Source organism: Muscardinus avellanarius (assembly GCF_963383645.1).
Source record: "Muscardinus avellanarius genome assembly, chromosome: 14".
Taxonomy (NCBI): Eukaryota; Metazoa; Chordata; class Mammalia; order Rodentia; family Gliridae; genus Muscardinus; species Muscardinus avellanarius.
Genome location: NC_137800.1, coordinates 41,435,394 through 41,455,060, shown reverse-complemented (window position 1 = coordinate 41,455,060; position 19,667 = coordinate 41,435,394). Strand labels below are relative to the sequence as shown.

The following is a 19,667-nucleotide window of genomic DNA, read 5'->3' as shown; positions in this document are numbered from 1 at the left end:
ATACACTCTTGATCCATACTTTCCCCCAAATGACCAGGGGATGCTAACTAGTAAATCCTAACAAGCAAGATCTATTGGCCCAACAAAATGCTCAATACAAAGCCTGACAAAAAAAAAAAAAAAAAAAAAAAAACCTATCCAAAAAACTGGATAGTAAAAAGCTATCCAGTTTTACTTTAAAAGAGAAAGTGGATTTTCTAGGCGGAAACTGCTGGGATTACAAGCGTGTGCCACCATGCCCAGTTTGTACTGTCTTTTAAATTGAGAAATACAGAAAGGTATGCATGGGAAGGCATGGGACCTATCAAATACTTGCCTGGCTAGCTGAACTCATCATCACCTGATCCATTTGATCTGGTGCTTCCCAAGAGAGAGCACTTGCACCTTCTGTTGGAGAATACTTGATAGTCTGCGGGGAAACTTTTAATAAGTCATGAATTGACAGGGGAAATATATTAAGTGCATTGCTTTACAGATACAGAAAATGAAATTTGTTCAGTTTTACTCGGGGGCTAACTCAAGAACCCAAACCTAGGTCTTCACATATTTAGGCCAGGGAACTTTCCACCTCTAACTTCACACTCTAGAGAGGCAGTAAAGCCGAGTGGTTATGAGTGTGCTACTTGCTTTTGTTTTGTACTGGGGGTTAAATCCAGGAGCAATCTACCTCTGAGCTACATCTTTTTACTTTTTATATTTAAACAGGGCCTTGCTAAGTTGATGAGAGTTTACATTGCTGTAGCTGGCCTCAAACCTACAATCCTTCAGTCTCAATCTTTGAAGTATTGGGATTACAAGTGTTAGAGTTAGATATAAAATTTCCCCTAAAGAGCTCATTTATTAATGTTTGGAGTTGATATAATAGAGTCTTGAAGGTTATAATCCCAGAAATGCAATGGATTTACCTGAGTGGTACCTGGGAGGCTGGTAGGGTGTGGCTGGAGATGGTCCCTGGGAGTGCAGCCTGGGGTATTATATTTGTTCCCTCCTCCCCCTGCTCTCTCTCAAATTTCCATCCTTGATGATGCGAGGAGCATAGCCCATGTGCTCTCTCTGCCTCCTGCCACCATGCCCAAAGATCTGAGGTTCCTGGCCTCACACAGACTGAACCCGAAACCATAAGAAGATAAATTTTCTTTAAGTTACATGGTCAGGTTTTGTTTTGTTTTGTTTTTTTGTTTTGTTTTGTTTTGTTTTTTGGTGGTACCGGGGTTCCTGGAAGCCCTTCTATCTCCGGGCTACACTCCCAGACCTATTTTTTATACTTTTTTATTTAGAAACAGGGTCTCCTAAGCCAGCGTGCGCGGCTGGCTTTGAACCTGCATGATCCTCCTGTCTCTGCCTCCCAAGCGCGGGAATTACAGGCGTGCGCCACCACACCCGGCCCATGGTCAGGTTTTTAATTAAGGCTGTTAGAATGTTGGCTGGAACATTTGTATGCCACCAACCCAGCATCAGTTTGGTGTTTGAATTCACATTAATGAGATGAAAATCTTGGTTCTAGTACTTACTCCTGTGAGCCAGCACAGTGACTCAGTGTCTGCACTTCAATCTCCTTATCCGTAAAATAAGAGTAAAAAGAACAGCCACAACATGATTGCAATAAGGATCACTTGAGCAAATAAATACACCTTCAAAATTTCAGTGTCCAGTACACAGTAATCCTTCCAAAATATTATGTCATCATTACTGTGTAGGGTGGTTTTCTGGGAGCCTGTGTGATATCAAAACCACAAATCAAGGATCATTATAACGGTATGGAAAGTATTAGGTTCAAACCCTGCTGTGTTATGTGAAACTGGAAAGGATGATTTTAAAAATCTCTTAATTACAACTGCAATAAATCAGGTCAGAACTGGAGAGAGACACTCCTCCTGGCCTTGAAGAAACAAACTGCTACATGTGACCCGCTCATGTAGAAGTCCATGTGGTAGAGTTATGGTGGCCTCAGGACCTGAGAGTGGCCTCCAGCCAAGCAAATGTGGGGCCCTAGCTGGGCATGGCAACTGCATCTTTAATCCAAGTACTTAGGAGACCGAGACAGAAGAATTTCAGGTTCAAAGCCAGCTTCTGAAACTCAGCAAGAGCCTCAGCAACTTAGTAAGATCTTCTTTCAAAAGCTTGTGATCCCAGCATTTGGGAGGTTGAGACAGGAGGATGGCGCTTCTAGGCCAGCCTCAGTTACTTAGTGAGGCCCTTTGCAACTCAGTGAGACCCTGTTTCAAAATAAAGAATAAAAAAAAATAGGGCTGAGGATGTAGCTCAGAGGTAGAACGCCTCTGGGTTCCAACCCCAGCACAGAAAATAAATAAATAAATAAAGCTGGGGTATAGCTCAGGTAAAGCATTCCTGGGTTCCATCCCCAGAACCACACACAAAGAAAGTGGGTCCTCAGCTGAACTCTGCCAACAGTCTGAATGAACTCCGAACTAGATTATTTCCCCATTGAAACCCCCTGATGAGACCACTGCCCACTGACACTTTGATTGCAGTCTGTGAGACCCTCGGAGAAGGTCTCTGGGTTCCTTTTACACAGAGGACATGTGTAGGCTCCTGACCCACTGAATCTGTGCAATAATAAATGCACTGTTAAAAATATATATACCAACTACAGGAAATATTTTGTAAATAAGAATGGAAAAATATTACCCATCCTCCATGTGTGCTAAGACAGTGATCACTCTAGACATTCTCCTGGTCTTTCTTTATACCTATGATTCAACGCATAGTAGATAAGCAAATACACACAACTTCACAACCTGGAGTTTTCATTTACGTTACATACATTCTCCAATATTAGCAGATATATTCTTGATATTTATTCTTATTGTTGTTGTTTGTGGTACTGGGGATTGAACCTGGGGTGGTCTACTATTGAGCCACACTCTTGGCCTTTTTATTTTTTATTTGGAGACAGGGTTTCACTCTTGGCCTTTTTATTTTTTATTTGGAGACAGGGTTTCATGAAGTTGTTTAGGCTGGCTTTAGACTTGTGATCCTCCAGCCTCAGCCTCCCAAGTTGCTAGAATTACACATGAGTGCCATTGTGGCTGGCCATATTAAATTTAATTAATTTATTTATTCAGTTATTTCTTTATTAGCACTGGGGATTGAACCCAGGAACAGTCTACCTCCAAGCTATATCCCAGCCCTTTTTTTTTTTTTTTTTTTTTTTTTGTGGTACTGGGGTTCCTGGAAGCCCTTCTACCTCTGGGCTACACTCCCAAACCTATTTTATATTTTTGAAACAGGGTCTCTTACGCCAGCGCGGCTGGCTTCGAACCTGCGCGATCCTCCTGTCTCTGCCTCCCAAGCGCGGGGATTACAAGCGTGGGCCACCACGCCCGGCTCCCAGCCCTTTTTAATTTTTTATTTAAAACACAGTCTTGCTAGGTTGCAGAGGGCCTTGCTAAATGGCTGAGGCTGGCTTTGAATCTGCGATCCTCCTGTCTCAGCCTTCCAGGTACTGGAATTACAGGCATGTGCCACCAGGCCTGGCCATATTTATTATTTTTAATGAATGTAAAATTTACTATTAAGAATGTAGAGCAAAATTATTTAATCAGTCTCCTATTGTTGAACATCGGTGTGGTTTTCAATATTCAATTATTATAAATAAAACACTATGAATGCTGGGCATGGTGGCGCACGCTTGTAATCCCTGAGCTTGGGAGCCAGAGACAGGAGGATCATGCAGGTTCGAAGCCAGCCTCTCTGGCTTAAGAGACCCTGTTTCCAAATAAAAATATAAAAAATAGGTGTCTGAGAGTGTAGCCCAGAGGTAGAAGGGTTTCCAGGAACCCCATTACCACCAAAAAACACCCCCAAAAAACAAACAAAAAAAACCCCACTATGAATAAAATGTGTATATCTTTATTTTAAAACTATATTTTGGATTAGTCCCTAAGAAGAGGCAATCTGGCTTTAAAAAAAGTATCTCTCCCTGCGCTTGGGAGGCGGAGACAGGAGGATCGCGCAGGTTAGAAGTCAGCCGTGCTGGCTTTAAGAGATCCTGTTTCCAAATTTAAAATAGTATAAAATAGGTCTGGGAGTGTAGCCCAGAGATAGAAGGGTTTTCAGGAACCCCTGTACCACCAAAAAATAAATGAATAAATAAATAAAGTATCTCAAAACAAAATATATTATGCCTAAATGATAACAAAATGCTCATTTTATCACATTCTTTTTAATTCTGAATATTGGGGTTTTTTTCGGGTCCAGGGATGGAATGCAGGGGTATTTGACCTCCAAGCTACATACCCTGCCCTGCTTTTTTTTCTTTATTTTGAAACAGGGTCTCACTAAGTTGCGGAGGGCCTCAATAAGTAGCTGAGGCTGTCCGTGAACTGCCATCCTCTGGTCTCAGCCTCCCGAATGCTGGGATTACAAGCATGCGCCACCACGCCCAGCAGTTCTGAATATTTTTAAAATGTCAAAAATGGTACTTAGAGATTTTAATTTATATTTCTTTAGATACCACACAAGTTTAAGCATGTTTATTTGATTATTTATCTTAACATACTGCTTCCTTTTAAAAAAATTATCTTATCTAACCTGAGACTGTTCTTCTACAAAATACAGATACCAGGCACTGTGCATTATTGTTATGAAAATCAAATACAATCATTAAAAAGAAAATACGTATGAAATAGATACATTAGCAGTTGCTTACTCTTCAGTTAAATGAATAAATCAATCATAAGTGGTCAGCTGCACAATGTCTGGCAATATTAATCCAAGACTCATGTGGAATGTAGGCACAAAATTAATAACAAGAAAAGAGTGAAAATATCTAGTCAATAGCCAAAAGAGGCAAGTTGGTTGAAAAGTGGGAAGTTGCCCCTGTTACGCCTTTGCCATGAGCACCTGCCTACCCAGAAAATAGAGTGATACAAAGAGGCCTCCCGGTGTAGTGTCACCTCACCAAGTCGAGATGTGAAAGAAGTCCCATGCATACTCTCTCCCTGCCTCACATAGATTCCCTCCTAACACCAAGGATGCCCACAAGGCAAAAGCTCCATCTCAGAACAATCTCCGCAGCCTTGAAAAGAGCCCTCTCCAGGCTCTCCTATGGGCTCTCTATCTCAGTAGCAAAGAAAGTACAGGTGTCCTTTTAATAATTTAAGAGAAATCAGTTACCTATATCATCCAAAAAAGAAACTATTATGAAAAGCATTTAATGAATTACAAAACCACTTATGTAATTGAAAGGCACCATTATCTCATTAGTAAGTACAAATACCACACAAGTATTTTGGTTTTAAACTTTAAAAATCTAAGTTCAAATTAAATCAGCTCTATTATGGACCTATACAGGATGTGAACTTTTTCTAGATTTCTATTTCTAATGAAATATCCTACAACTCTTGCTCATGAAAAAGCTATTATCACCAGAATGCAAATAATTTTTACTTTTCTATGATTTAGGATATACTCTGATCATATCCATAATAGAGGTTTTATAAAACTGAAGAAAATTCGAGTCCTAAATGAAATGCACCATTCCCACCTACCAGGGGGCCATCAGTATAAACCTTCCCATCTCTTTGATGCCAAAGACAACTGTTTGAATAAGAAAACACCTGAGAAGGTGGGCCTGATTGCATCACCTCATCATCAGCTGAGCCTCCACAGGTGGTTTATAATTTACTCAGTGAAAAACAGATAGTCAAACATTGGTCAAGTCTCCTGAAAGACATCCAAAAAGTTGTTCTCACTTATTGCACTGCACATAGCTGGAAAGTTATGTACAAGTACCAGGATCCCTTATGAAACAGAGCAGCCCTCCAGAACTTGGTCAGTTTGCTTGTCCTTTAGAAAAAGCAGTGAGTCAGACCCCAGGGATAAGTGTTGAAAACAAACACATACTAATATAAAAGATAAAGTCAATTTATATGCTATTAGTACTCCTGTGAGCCATTTTCTCCATAGAATAATATTTATGTCCTCAAAAAATCATCTTATGAAATTGCCAAGTGAAGAATATACATATTATCAACATAAAGGCTTCTTAAGTGATTCTGACAGAAATAAGCATTCATCATATTAAAGCTAGACTACCATTTCTATAACACTACTAAGCTAGCCTAGTTTTTTATCTATAAAAATCATTGCTTACAGCAGAAATGGCTAAAATTCCCATAAAAAATCTCTAAAAGTTTAAGAAGCTCAAATAAGCATACCCAGAGTATTGCCACTGTAATAAAAAAGATAGCAAATTATGTATAGGAATAAGATGGAGATAACTCTTGGACTATGATTTTTTTTTTTCAGATACAGGAAGGGATTCCTTCTAACCATTCAAAGGCTTATTTTTTTCCCATTACTGAGGATTGAACCCAGGGCCTTGCCCATTCCCAGCCCTTGAAAGCTCAATTTTAAAGTGTTTAACTAGGGGCATTGAATTATTACAGCTAGAAAGGCTCCTAGAAATTATTAATTCAATCATCTCATTTTACAGCAAATAGCAGAACCTCAAAGAAATTAAGTAATATGTTCAAAGTTTCATATTTACTTAAAGAAGCCAGGGAGTCCAGGAAAAAGAATGAAATTTAGGCCTGTGTGTGATGCACAAGTTTCCCAGCCTCAACACCTGGCCTTGCCACACTCTGCTCTTCTGATTAATAGGAATACTGTATAGGTAATTTAGAGCAAATGTATATGCCTATAAAAATAATTTAGCATCTTTGTCCCTCTTCCCACCAGATTATACATTTCCTACTGAGACAACACATTTCCTAGTGCTCAGCTCCATCGCTATGGGACATTTTCCCCAGAAGTGCATACACAGTGTTTACAGGCAAGGCATGAAGCCATCTCTTTCAGTTGCAACTGAAGCTATAAATGGTGGACAGTGACAACAGATTCCTTTGTGGGCCTTCATGATTACAAGTAGATGAAGCCAGGTTTGCTTGAAATGTAGAATTTCTGCTAATCAGTTTATGGGTGGCTATATGAATAACTCTTCCATAATTGATCTTTCTAATTTCCTGTTCATGTGAGCAGGCAAGTCTGTGTACTTATCCTCCAGTGCTTATTTCTATGGTGTTATTGCAGGGGGTGAAGGATATTGCAGCTGTTTATGTACCTAGAAATGAAGATGAGGACATCTATACTCTCTCTTCAAATGGCACTCTAGAAGCTAGAGGTACAATTTATGAACCTGGTCTCTGCTGCAAGAACAGCAACTTACTGTTTTATGTGTAGAACTGTTTTCTCTCCAAATGGCCATGAATGTGAGTCAGACAAACATTATTAGGAAAAATAAAAAATATCCCTGTGCACTTTCATCTCAGATGTTAAATAAGTACCACTGGAGAGTCTCTGACTGCACTACCAAGTGACAAAACTATCTCATAGTAATACTTGAAAGAAATAAGAGACTTCTGGAAAGATGGCAACCAAGGGAAGCAGCACATCTCAGTCCTGCTGATACTTGATATCTAACAATGTGAAAAAATACAGCATAAAATTGAACAGAGCAATAAAGATCGAAAGGCAACAAAATAAAAACTAGAAGACAAAACAAAGGAGAGAAAGTACCATGTCTGCCTCCCCTGGGAACCTCTGCAGCCATGGGGGTCATAGTGGTGCCAAGACTTCCTGCACTGCAGCCAACAGAAACCCCAGCAAGAAAGCTAATGACTTGAAGTAAAGTAAGTGGCTGCAGCTCATCAGAAATTATAAGCTGTCAGAACCTTATCCCATGCTCCACAGAGATCCTACTGCCCAGAACCTAGCTAAAACCTGCAGCAGCCAAGCTTACAGAATCCTCCAGAGATACAGAGTAGTGCTCAACAACACCATAAGTGAACCAGCTGCCCCCACAGAAGATCATCTGGTGTGGCTGCAGGGACTCATGCAGCAAGCTATAGACTCACAGGGTCTTAGACTTTGCAGTTCATCCTGGTGAAGGTTGAGGTAGAGTCGGCTGTTGGACACAACAGAGGCGAGGATTAGCAGACAGCCCCCAGGGCCAATTGGGCAAAGAGGCCTAGAGTCCAAAGGACACATCACCCTTGTAGGACCTCTGAAGATCCTCACAGACCACCCAATCATAGTGACCAGGGAGAAGTCAGACCAACCCAGACCTATCTATGGAGAATGTGGACTCCTACATATATACTAGTTCTGGTCCCAGGTGTACCTGCCACCTATGCAGGAGGGGAGAGACTCAAGCTCAGGATTTGTCAAAAGTGTGAAGACCCACACTTACACTAGATCCAGCCCTAGTGATACCAGCCGCCTACATAGACTGAGAGAGTCTTAGAGACAGGCTCATTTTGAGAGTTCAAAGAACCAGGATTGTAGCAGGAGAGGCTTTGGTGGCAACTGGCACCTGCACAAGAAAGAGTGACACCACACCAGGGTCCCAATCATTGAAGGAGACCAAAAAGGTGGGGCTACAAACTGACATCATTACTATAGGTTACAAAGCAAATGAGAGTGCTTAGATCATTCTCAAGAATTCATTATAGGATGTGAACCTTAAATGGTTTAGAGAATTCACCCAGACCCAGGAGGACTTCAAGTCAAGTCTGCTCAGTATTCATATAATTGTAGGATTGTTTCTTTTTTTTTTTGTTGGTGTGTGTGTGTGTGTGTGTGTGTGTGTGTGTGTGTGTGCTCTCTTCCCTGCTGCTTTAACAGGCTTCTTCCCTCTTTCACATCTACTCTCTTTTCTCTATCCATTTTTTTCTTTTCTTTTCTTTGTCTTGTATTAAATCCACTTCATATCACTATACCTATATACTGATTACTAGAATGCTCCTATATGATCACTATCTCTAATCTCTACACCCAAATTCTCATTCTATTTAATCCTATCAGCTACTTTACCTTACTCTTGCATTTACTACTTAAGCACCTTCCTCCTGACTCAACCTTCACCATTGAATACAACATAACTTGCCCTTGTATTTACCAGCTAACACCTACAGAGTGAGAGAAAGCTATCAAAACCAACAAAGACACAAACATAAGAAACCTGAAATCATGAAAAGGAGAAATAGCAAGGAAATAATGACCTTCCAAAATGCCACAATAATAGAACTCAACAATACAGAATTGCAGAGATGGCCAGAAGGACAAATCAGAATTTTAATAGTAGAAATGAGAAAGGATTTCCAGAAAAAAAATTTAGAAATAACTTGAAAGAAATAAGGAAACAAAGAATTTGACACCACCCCATAAAAAGTAATCAGAAAGAAGCTCTAAAGGAAGTGAAGGATACAATCATTGAAGTGAAAGCATCATTGTAAACTATAAACAGTAGACTAGATCACATGCAAAATAAATTCTAACTCTTAGAAGATGATCACTCTAGAAATGAACATATAGTATATAACTTATAAAAAAAATTTGACAGCATGAATTGGACACTGAAGAGATATGGACCAATGTGTGTGTGTGTGTGTGTGTGTGTGTGTGTGTGTGTCTGTGTGTGTGTGTGTGTGTGTGTGTGTGTGTGTGTGTCTGTGTGTGTGTGGTGCTGGGGATGGAACCCAGGGCCATTTTACCTTTGAGCTACACTCCTAGCCCTAATATTTATTTATTTATTTATTTATTTATTTATTTATTTATTTATTTGTGGTCCTGGGGTTCCTGGAAGCCCTTCTACCTCCGGGCTACACTCCCAGACCTATTTTATATTTTTATTTGGAAACAGGGTCTCTTAAGCCAGAGCAGCTGGCTTCGAACCTGTGCAATCCTCCTGCCTGCCTTCCAAGTGCAGGGATTACAAGCGTGCGCCACCACACCCGGCTCTTTAATTTTTTTGAAACAGTGTCTCACTGAGTTGCGAAGGGCCTTGCTAAGTAGCTGAGGTTGTCCACAAACTGTAATCCACCTCCCAAATGTAATCCACCTCCCAAGACTACAAAATGTAGTCTCCACCTCCCAAATGCTGGGATTACAAGCATGAGCTACCACACCCCACTTTGATATGGGCCAATTTTTCTTTCGGTGGTACTGGGGTTCCTGGAAGCCCTTCTACCTCCTGGTTACAGTCCCAGACCTATTTTTTATACTTTTTATTTGGAAACAGGGTCTCTTAAGCCAGCGCGCGCGGCTGGCTTCGAACCTGCGTGATCCTCCTGTCTCTGCCTCCCAAGCGCGGGGATTACAAGCGTGGGCCACCACGCCTGGCAATATATGGGCCAATTTTAAAAGAGCTAACCTAGCTGTGTGTGGTAGCGCACGCTTGTAATCCCTGCGCTTGGGAGGCAGAGACAGGAGAATCGCACGGGTTCGAAGCCAGCCTTGCTGACTTAAGAGACCCTGTTTCCAAATAAAAAATATAAAATAGGTCTAGGAGTGTAGCCCAGAGGTAGAAGGGTTCCATCCCCAGTACCACAAAAAAGAAAAGAAAAGAAAAGAGTTAACCTAAAAATAATAGGCATAATAGGCATAGAAGAGGGAATAGAAGCTGAAACCATAGGGATCACAAATATTTTCATAGAAAAAGAGTTCAATACACAAGTACAGGAAACATATAGAACCCCCTTTAGACAAGATTGGAGATAATGCTCACCATGCCCATAATAGTCAAACTGACTAACACAGAGACCAAGAAGAGAATCTTAAAGGCAATAAAAGTAAATGACCAAGTGAAAAATCACAGACAAACCAATTAGAATCACTCCAGACTTCTCATACCAAGTCATGAAAGCCAGGAGGGCCTGGTGCAACATATTCCAAACTGAAAAAAAATTGCAGCCAAAAATTTCCTACTTAGCAAATTACCTCTCAAATTCGATGACAAATAAAAAATCTTCCACAAAAAAACAGAAGCTGAAAGAATTTAAGTCTGCCAAACCAGCATTAGATAAAATCTCAAAGAGATTAACCACAAACAAGAAATAAGTGATAAACACCAGAACCAAAGAAACAATAATTCCCATGAAACAAAAACTAAGCAAAGAAAAACAAACACTACCTCAAACAGAAGTTAAAACTAAAAAATGTTAGTAAATAAAAATAATTTTTAAATAATCACACTGAATATAAATGGCCCCAACACCCCCCCAAAAAGGCATAAGATGGCAAAATGGATTAAAACCCAGAATTCATCTATATGCTGCCTTGAAGAAACACACCTTACAAGTAAAGATACTCAGTTTCTGAGTACTCAGTTAAGGACTGAAGCAAGGTAATCCATGCTAACAGAACTCAAGACAAGAAGGAGTAGCAATTATGATATTAGACAAATAGACTTCAAGTCCAAGCTTATCAAAAGAAACAAACCAAGTAATTTCTTTTTACTGGTAAAAGGAACAATACAAAAGTAAATAACAGTAGTCAACATTTATGCTCCAAATATAGGTCTATTCACTTTCATAAAACAAACTCTTTTTGGCATTAAGTCACACATAGAACCCAATACAATAATACTGGAAACTTCAACACTCCTCTCACAATGCTAGATGGATCTTCTAGACAAAAGGTCAGTAAAGATGCCTCAGACCTAAAGAATGCCATCAACCAAATGGACCTATCAGACACATATAGAATATTCCACCCAACTATAGCAGAGTTCAAATTTTCCTCAGTTGCTCATGGAACTTTCTCCAAAAGAGACTATATCTTGAGCCACAAAGTGAGCACTAGCAAATTAAAAAATATGACATACTCCCCTGAATCTTTTCCAACCATGCTGGAATGAAACTAGAAATCAATTATAAGAAGACCCAGAGTAACCACATAAATATATGGAGACTGATCAAAGAATGGATCACTGAAGAAGTAAAGAGGGAAATTAAGAAATTCCTGGAAACAAATAAAAAGAGACACAACATATCAAAACCTTTAGGACACCTTAAAGTCAGTATTAAGAAGAAAACTCATAGCACTGAGTGCTCATATAAGAACAGAAAATCACCAAATAAATAACTTAATACACTTCAAAGCCCTTGAAAAACAGGAACAGGCTAAACTAGTAGAAGACAGAAAATTATTAAATTAAAAGGAAAATCAGTGAAGTAGAGAATAAAAAATACAGAAAACCAACACAACCAAAAGATGGTTTCTTGAAAAAATAAATAAGATAGATTAACCACACCAATCCAAATTACTAATAGAAGAGATGGGGAAAAAACATATTACCACCGACACCATGGAAATCTATAGGATTATCAGAAACTACTTTGAAAAACTATACTCTAACAAAATAGAAAATTGGGAAGAAATCGACAAACTTCTAGATACATAGATCCTTCCTAAACTGAGTCAAGAAGATATGAATTTTTTTTTTTTGTGGTACTGGGTTTCCTGGAAGCCCTTCCACCTCCAGACTATACTCCAAGTCCTATTTTATATTTTTATTTGGACAGGGTCTCTTAAGCCAGCGTGGCTGGCTTCAAACCTGCACGATCCTTCTGCCTCTGCCTCCCAAGTGTGGGGATTACAAGCGTGCACCACCACGCCCGGCTGATATGAAAAATTTAAACCAATCAATAACAACAAAAAAGACTGAAACAGTAATAAAGAGCCTACCATCAAAGAAAAGCCCAGGACCAGATGTATTCCCAAGTGAATTTTATAAAACCTTTATAGAAGAGTTAATCCCAATATTCCTCAATATATTACATAAAATAGAAAGAAACAGGACTCTCCCAATATCACATTAATACCAAAACCAAATAAAGACAGCTCAAGAAAAAAAAAAACTATAAGCCTATATCATTGATGAACTTAAATGAAAAACTGCTTAACAAAATACTACCACCACACATTCAAAACCCCATCAAGAAACTCATACACCATGACCAAGAAGGGTTCATCCCAGAGATGCAAGGCTGGCTTAACGTACAAAAAGCAATCCATTTAATTCATTACATAAACAGAAACAAAGACAAAAATCACAAGATCATTTCAATTGACACTGAAAAAAACACTAGACAAAATCCAACATTCATTTATGCTAAAAGCACTGCAGAGAATATGAATAGAAGGAACATATCTCAGCATCATAAAGGCAATCTACAATAGGCCCATAGCCAACATTATATTAAATGAGGAAAAACTTTGAGAGTTTCCCTTAAAAACAGGAACAAGATAAGGATGTCTATTATCATTTCGTTTCAATATATTACTTGAGACTCTAACCAGAGCAATAAGGCAAGAGAAAAAAAATCAAAGGAGTACAAATAGAAAGAGAAGAACTAAAACTATCCCTATCTGCAGATGACATGATACTATACTTAGAAAACCCAACAAACTCAACCAAACAGCTTATAGAACTGATCAACAAATTCAACAAAATGTCTGGGTACAAAACCTATCTTAAAAAATCAGAGGCTTGCCGGGCATGGTGGCGCACGCTTGTAATCCCCGCACTTGGGAGGCGGAGACAGGAGGATCACACAGGTTTGAAGCCAGCCACACTGGCTTAAGAGACTCTGTTTCCAAATAAAAATATAAAAAATAGGTCTGGGAGTGTAGCCCAGAGGTAGAAGGGCTTCCAGGAAACCAGTACCACACACAAAAAAATCAGAGGCTTTCCTTTATGCCAGTCATAAATCCACTAAAATAGAAATCCAGAAAACACTTTAATTCAGGATATCCCACATAAAATACAATACTTAAGAATAATCCTAACCAAGGAGGTAAAAGACCTCTACAAAGTAAAGTATAAACATTAAAAAAAGAAATTGAAGAAAACCTTAGGAGGTGGAAAGATCTTCCATGTTCATGGATAGGCAGAAAAAATATAAAAATGGCCATTCTTCTAAAAGTGATCTACAGATTCAATGCAATACCCATTAAGATGTATGACTATAATGCAACAATTAAAAAAATAAGAGAGCCAGGCGAGGTGGCGCACGCTTATAATCCCAGCATTTGGGAGGCTGGAGGATCACGGTTCGCGGACAGCCTCAGCTACTTAGTGAGGCCCTCTGTACTTAGTGAGACACTGTTTCAAAAAATAAAGAATAAAAAAATAGGGCAGGGGCTGTAGCTCGGAGGTTGAATGCCCTTGGGTTCCATCCCCAGACCCGAAGAGAGAGAGAGAGAGAGAGAGAGAGAGAGAGAGAGAGATCTATTTAAATACTTAAAGAATCACTGCAACATGATATTATGATATTTTTCTCATAAATTATATTACCTACATAATTATTTTACCTACATAACAGTATCATTGGGAAAAATTAAAATTTTTACTTTGTCATCAAAATATTTTAATGGTATTTTTTAAATGACATGCATAGAAAATGGTTTACCTTCTAGCATTTTCTGTAGACTGTTCCTCATGACATGGATGTTCTCTATGCCGATAAACTGAAACTTGATATTGGAATAATTGTCTTCGTTCTCATAGCCTTTCCCTGCAGCACGATTTGCCATTGCATTAAGCTGAAGTAGTCAGCAAGACAGAAGAGTTATCAATTATATTCAGGACATGAGACAACCAAAATATTGTATGGATATTCATAAAAATATTAAGAGTGATGGGCAGAAACACGATATGATTTAGATCCCTGAGATACTGGGCTGAGCTGCGCAGTTTTGGGGCACATGCTGAGTTTTACTTGACAGTATGAATCTGTTGGCATGGGTAATGTTTGCTTAGCTGGAAGCATTCTATAGGTCAGCTTTCTGGAGGTGCTTCTTACAGTTCCCTGTCAGAGATAACAAACTTCATGAGGAATTCTGTGACAGAGCCAGGTTGCTCTGCCTGAATACCACTCATTACAACCTGCAGGTGGGCAGGAGACCAGCAGATAACCTGTGGATACATGGCTCTGTAAGTTCAATTTTGATGTCTTCCAGTATAATACTGCCAGTTAACATGTTATCGAGTATGAATGGTCATATGATTCTAATTGGCCTGCAAGGACTCCCCCCAACACTTAGTTAAATTTTGAGCAAGAATCCCTAAATAAAATGAGGAAATCATTCAGACTTTCCCTCTCCAAAGACACTTCCTCCAGCCACCTTATTTAAATCTAGACACCTAATCAGAGGGCTTTTAAGATCACTTTCACTACTGTAACTTTGCATATGAGAAGTTCAAGGTCTCTTGGTGCTAAGTTAGAAGGAAATACTTGTTAAGTACCAACTCTACCCTAGCCCTGTATAGTAAAATCAAGAAGGGGACAAGTCCTGCTTTCACTGGGAAATGCATAGATTTCAAGCATGGTTGTATGTTTGTTAATACTCCACTCTTGCTTTAACTAAGCAGGGCATCACATCTTTGAAAACAATTTTCACTGACCATTCTCTCCCCAGACTACAAAATACAAAGGAAACATTCCAGGCAGAAAGCTTAAGCCAAAATCTCACTACTAGAAACCTATGAATTTCTCAATAGAGAAAAGACTGGATAAATTATGGTCTATCATGCCCTATACTATTACTTGACACCACACCAAAAAGGACATAGATTATATACATATATAATTCACATAATTACCAATTTTAAATAAAATTAAAGCAACTTACAAATTTATACTTATGCTGATGCATGTTTATTAACCAGAAGAAAATTTTTGGAAAAACATAGTAATTTGGCAAGTATTATTTCACAAAGACAGGTGGCATGTGACAGGGAAATACCATGGATACTTCTTTAGATCCTCCTGTATTCTTTTTTTTTTTTTTACAAAGAATATATATATATATATATATATATATATTGTGTGTGTGTGTGTGTGTGTGTGTGTGTGTGTGTGTGTGTGTGTTACTGTGGATTGAACCCAGGGGCATTCTACCTCTGAGCTCTACCCCCAACCCTTTGTAATTTTTTTTTTTTTTTTTTTCTGAAACAGGGTCTTACTAGGTGGCGGAGAGTCTCTCTAAGTTGCTGAGGCTGGTCGTGAACCAGCAATCCTCCAGTCTCGACCTCCCAAGTACTGAGATTACAGGTGTGTATCACCAAATCCAGCTAAAGTTTGTAATTGAAATAACAAGCATATGAGCCAGGCGTGGTGGTACGTGCTTGCAATCCCCATGCTTGGGAGGCTGAGACAGGAGGATCACACAGGTTCGAAGCCAGCTTCAGCTGGCTTAAGAGACCCTATTTCCAAATAAAATATAAAATAGGTCTGGGAGTGTAGCCGGGAAGTAGAAGGCCCCTGGGTTCCATCCCCAATACCGCCAAAAATAAAAAAATAAAAAATAATAAAAAATTAAAAATAAATAAATAACAAAAATACAATGTATCAAAGGTGAAAATAAAACCAGAGAGGGTAAACTGGGCCACAGGGGCTCCTAGTTCAACTCATGTGGACTCAGCTAGGGACAATAGTTCACAAAAGAGGGCACAATTCTGCTAGGCAGACCATGAGAATAAAGGATTTAGCCTAAATCAAGAAAAAAATTAAATACTACATCTTAAAGATAACACGTTTTAGCCAGAATATGGTGGCACATAATCTCAGTACTTGAAAGATTGAGACACAAGGCTTCCAGGCTCACAGACAGTCTCAGGAACATAGTGAGACTCTATTTCAAAATAAAAAATAAAATAAATCTAGGGATGTAGCTCAGAGGTAAAATGCCCAGCACCATAAAAAAAGAAAAGAAAGTTAATTATTTTAAGTATTTTAAGAATTTTTTTAGAAAATTACTGCCGGGCTTGGTGGTGCACGCTTGTAATCCCCGCGCTTGGGAGGCTGAGACAGGAGGATTGCATGGGTTCGAAGCCAGCCTCAGCCTCTTAGTGAGGCTTTCAGCAACTTAGTGAGACCCTGTTTCCAAATAAAAAAATATAAAATAGGTCTGGGAGTATAGCCCAGAGGTAGAAAGCTTCTGGGTTCCACCCCCAGTACCACCAAAAAAAAAAAAAAAAAAAGAAAGAAAAAAAAAAGAAAATTACTTATAGGACTTGGTCTTCTGAGACTAGATATTATAAAATATCACTGCTTTATAGAATAATTTTTTCAAAGATAATTTCTTATTCTTTATAACAATTTTCATAAAACAGGACAAATTAACTGGATACTTTGAAGTATCCTTACTTTACAGGAACCTTATGTTTATTCTGTATCATGAACTTAAACCTACTCACCACATACTACAGAGATACTCTTCTAAAAATTAAAAAAAATAAAAATAAATGCTAACACAATTATTTTAATCTCTAATACTGTATGTTCACATTTTTAAATAGTCAATTACTTATGGTAGAAGAATTGATTGGTAGTAGTCATTAAAAACAAAGGAGCTAACATAAGAAAACCTAGGCTAGTGTGTACTTCACATCATGAACAGAAGGTGGAGACATTTAATGTACTATGCAAAGTGCAATTTTTCAGTACTTTCTATTTTACAGGATTTATAGAAAATGTGGTAAAAGTTGAACCCTTAAAGCAGAAAGCATGGTTTTGCAATGAATAGATATTCAAAAAGTTGTCATAGAATTACACAATTAATAAACATTCAAAAAGTTATCATAGATAGTATATACTATATATGACCCCCATATAAGCAAATCACGATCAGCAAGTCTAATTTGGTCCCTTTGACTAGGAATTTCATTTCAAAACCAAAGAAAAAACTATTCATTTCAACTCCTAAAAATTCTCAAGTAATAAATCAACAGAGATTATTAACTGCATTGCAGTTTCCATTTATGTTTAAGAAACACAACAGACAAATGAAAAAACTAAGAGTAGAAGATAAGCACCTGGTCATATATAACACAAGGTTACTTTGCTATTTGGTGATGTCAGCATCTTTGGGTCCACAGACACCCATAAATGAAACAAAAAGTGTCTTATCGTTTTTTAAATGAACATTTACTGTGTTTCAGGCACTGAATGTTAAAAAAAAAAAAAAAGATTACTATCCTAAGCTTATGATTGAGTACAGAAAGGGAAAGAACATGGAGCCAGACAATCTCACCATGCCTGGGTAGGAGCCAGGTAAATGGATCATGAGTGAGCGGAAGCTTGAGCTGGATGTCACACATCAAGGAGGATAGAGATAGGGGAGGGGACTCAAGATGAAGAGGCAGAGAGACCAAAGGGATGTGTGCCATCATGCTGAGTGGAGAAGGTTTATGTATGCCAGCAGTAGCAAGGATGAGGCTCAAAAGCATTTGGGGCCCTCCAAAACAGGCTCATTAAGAAATCTAGAATATCTGTGGCATTGGAGGGCAACCAAAAAACAAAATTAGAAAATTTGTGATTGATTTAGTGTCCAAGTCACAGGAGACCCACCAGAATGGGAAGAGAGTAGCGATGAGCAGGTATTTAAAAATTCAGTGGTGAATAAAAAGGATGGGGAACATAAGCTGCATGGGGACCTGGGTCGGTCTCACTTATGGGCATGCCCCTGCTGGTACAGAACAGGCATTGGATAAAGACTGACTGGCTGACCAACTGGATAAATAACTAAATGACAAAACAAGGTGAAGTGAGAAGTGAGTGGGCCAAGATTGTAAAGAAATAGAATCAGATTCTCCCTCTAGCCTCAGTCAGTCAAACCTGTGAAGACACAGTGTTCAACTTGCTATCAAGTTAAAGGTCAGCCAGGTCACTACCTTAGTCTTGGAGTCTAAGATTTCAGTGGTTATATTTTGTATTCAGACGGTGATAGGGCCCAATCTGACAGGGTTGGGAGATGACAGCAGAAGCTGATCTTGGTGGGAAAGGACAGGACCACACCCTGGCACAACCAGCCAAATGAGGGTCCCTTTTTCTTCCTCTGTCTATTACTGGTTAAAGGAGAACTTGAACTTTTGACACAAATATAAAAACAGGAGATGATTTTATTCCTTGAAAGTACTGTAGCTGAGCTGACAGAAATTCTCTTTACCTACCTCCTAAGGACATCATAAACAGATTTAATAACTTTAGGAATGTACTCAAATAGGAAATCTCCATCCAGCTTAATTTACCCTTTTAATCCTTATACAAGGTAAAATGATATCTTTCCCCCATTGTGGGCTCTATGGACTGATGAGCACTTGTTCTACAATTCCCTCCCTCCTCTCCTTCTTTCAGGCTCTGGGGCAGAGGGGGAAGGTGGTCAACAGGCTTTTGCAAAGCTAGGCAAGACTGCAGTGTGTCTTTTGTGGCTGTTGCTGTTGATCTATTTAAACTTGGTGACCATCTCTGTCTCAGACACTGATGTGGGTTCTTGTGGGAGGGAATTCACATTTTGCTGACACGAGACCCATCTTGGTGTGACCTCTTTCACTCCTGCAGCCTCCTCTGTGGCACACACTCACAGGCACTTGCAGCGAGGCACCCAGTGGGCAAGCCCCCTGAAGAATGTTCTAGTAAGAAGATTAATGTCCAACTTGCCTTGTAGGAAACCTCCCTATTTTTGCCCAGATAAGGAGCAGGAATGTGTAGTGCTCTACTGTGCCTCACTGTTGTCTCCCTCCAGTCTCTCTCCCTTGCTGCTGTGTAGGTGGCCATCAGCAAGGATAACACACAATTGACCAGGAAATGAGAGCCTAGACTCCCCTCTTTCTGGCACCCCATTCTTTACAGCTGCATTTCCTAGGTGCCACCCTAATTTCCTAGGTGCCTGCCTAATAACCCATTCCAGAGAAATGGAAAAACATCCCATGTGACATCCTGTTATACAATAAATTTTAAAAAAATCACAGACATGGTGAAATCGGAGACTAGAACCACAAAGCAATCTTTGGAAATGGAGCAAAGACAAAAGCCAAGCAGCCACTGCAGTGGGTGTCTGACTCCGCACTCCCTCCT

General features: G+C 39.2%; 1 protein-coding gene across 1 annotated transcript in view; it reads right to left on the bottom strand.

Moving 5' to 3' along the window:
• The window catches only part of MTMR7 (myotubularin related protein 7), a gene marked incomplete at both ends in the record, with an annotated part of 126,645 nt that overhangs the window by 34,776 nt on the left and 72,202 nt on the right, over nucleotides 1-19,667 (bottom strand). The window contains one exon of the mRNA XM_080710694.1: nucleotides 14,220-14,352. Within this exon, the coding sequence (XP_080566820.1) occupies nucleotides 14,220-14,352 (133 nt within the window). The remainder of the gene's footprint in view (nucleotides 1-14,219; nucleotides 14,353-19,667) is intronic.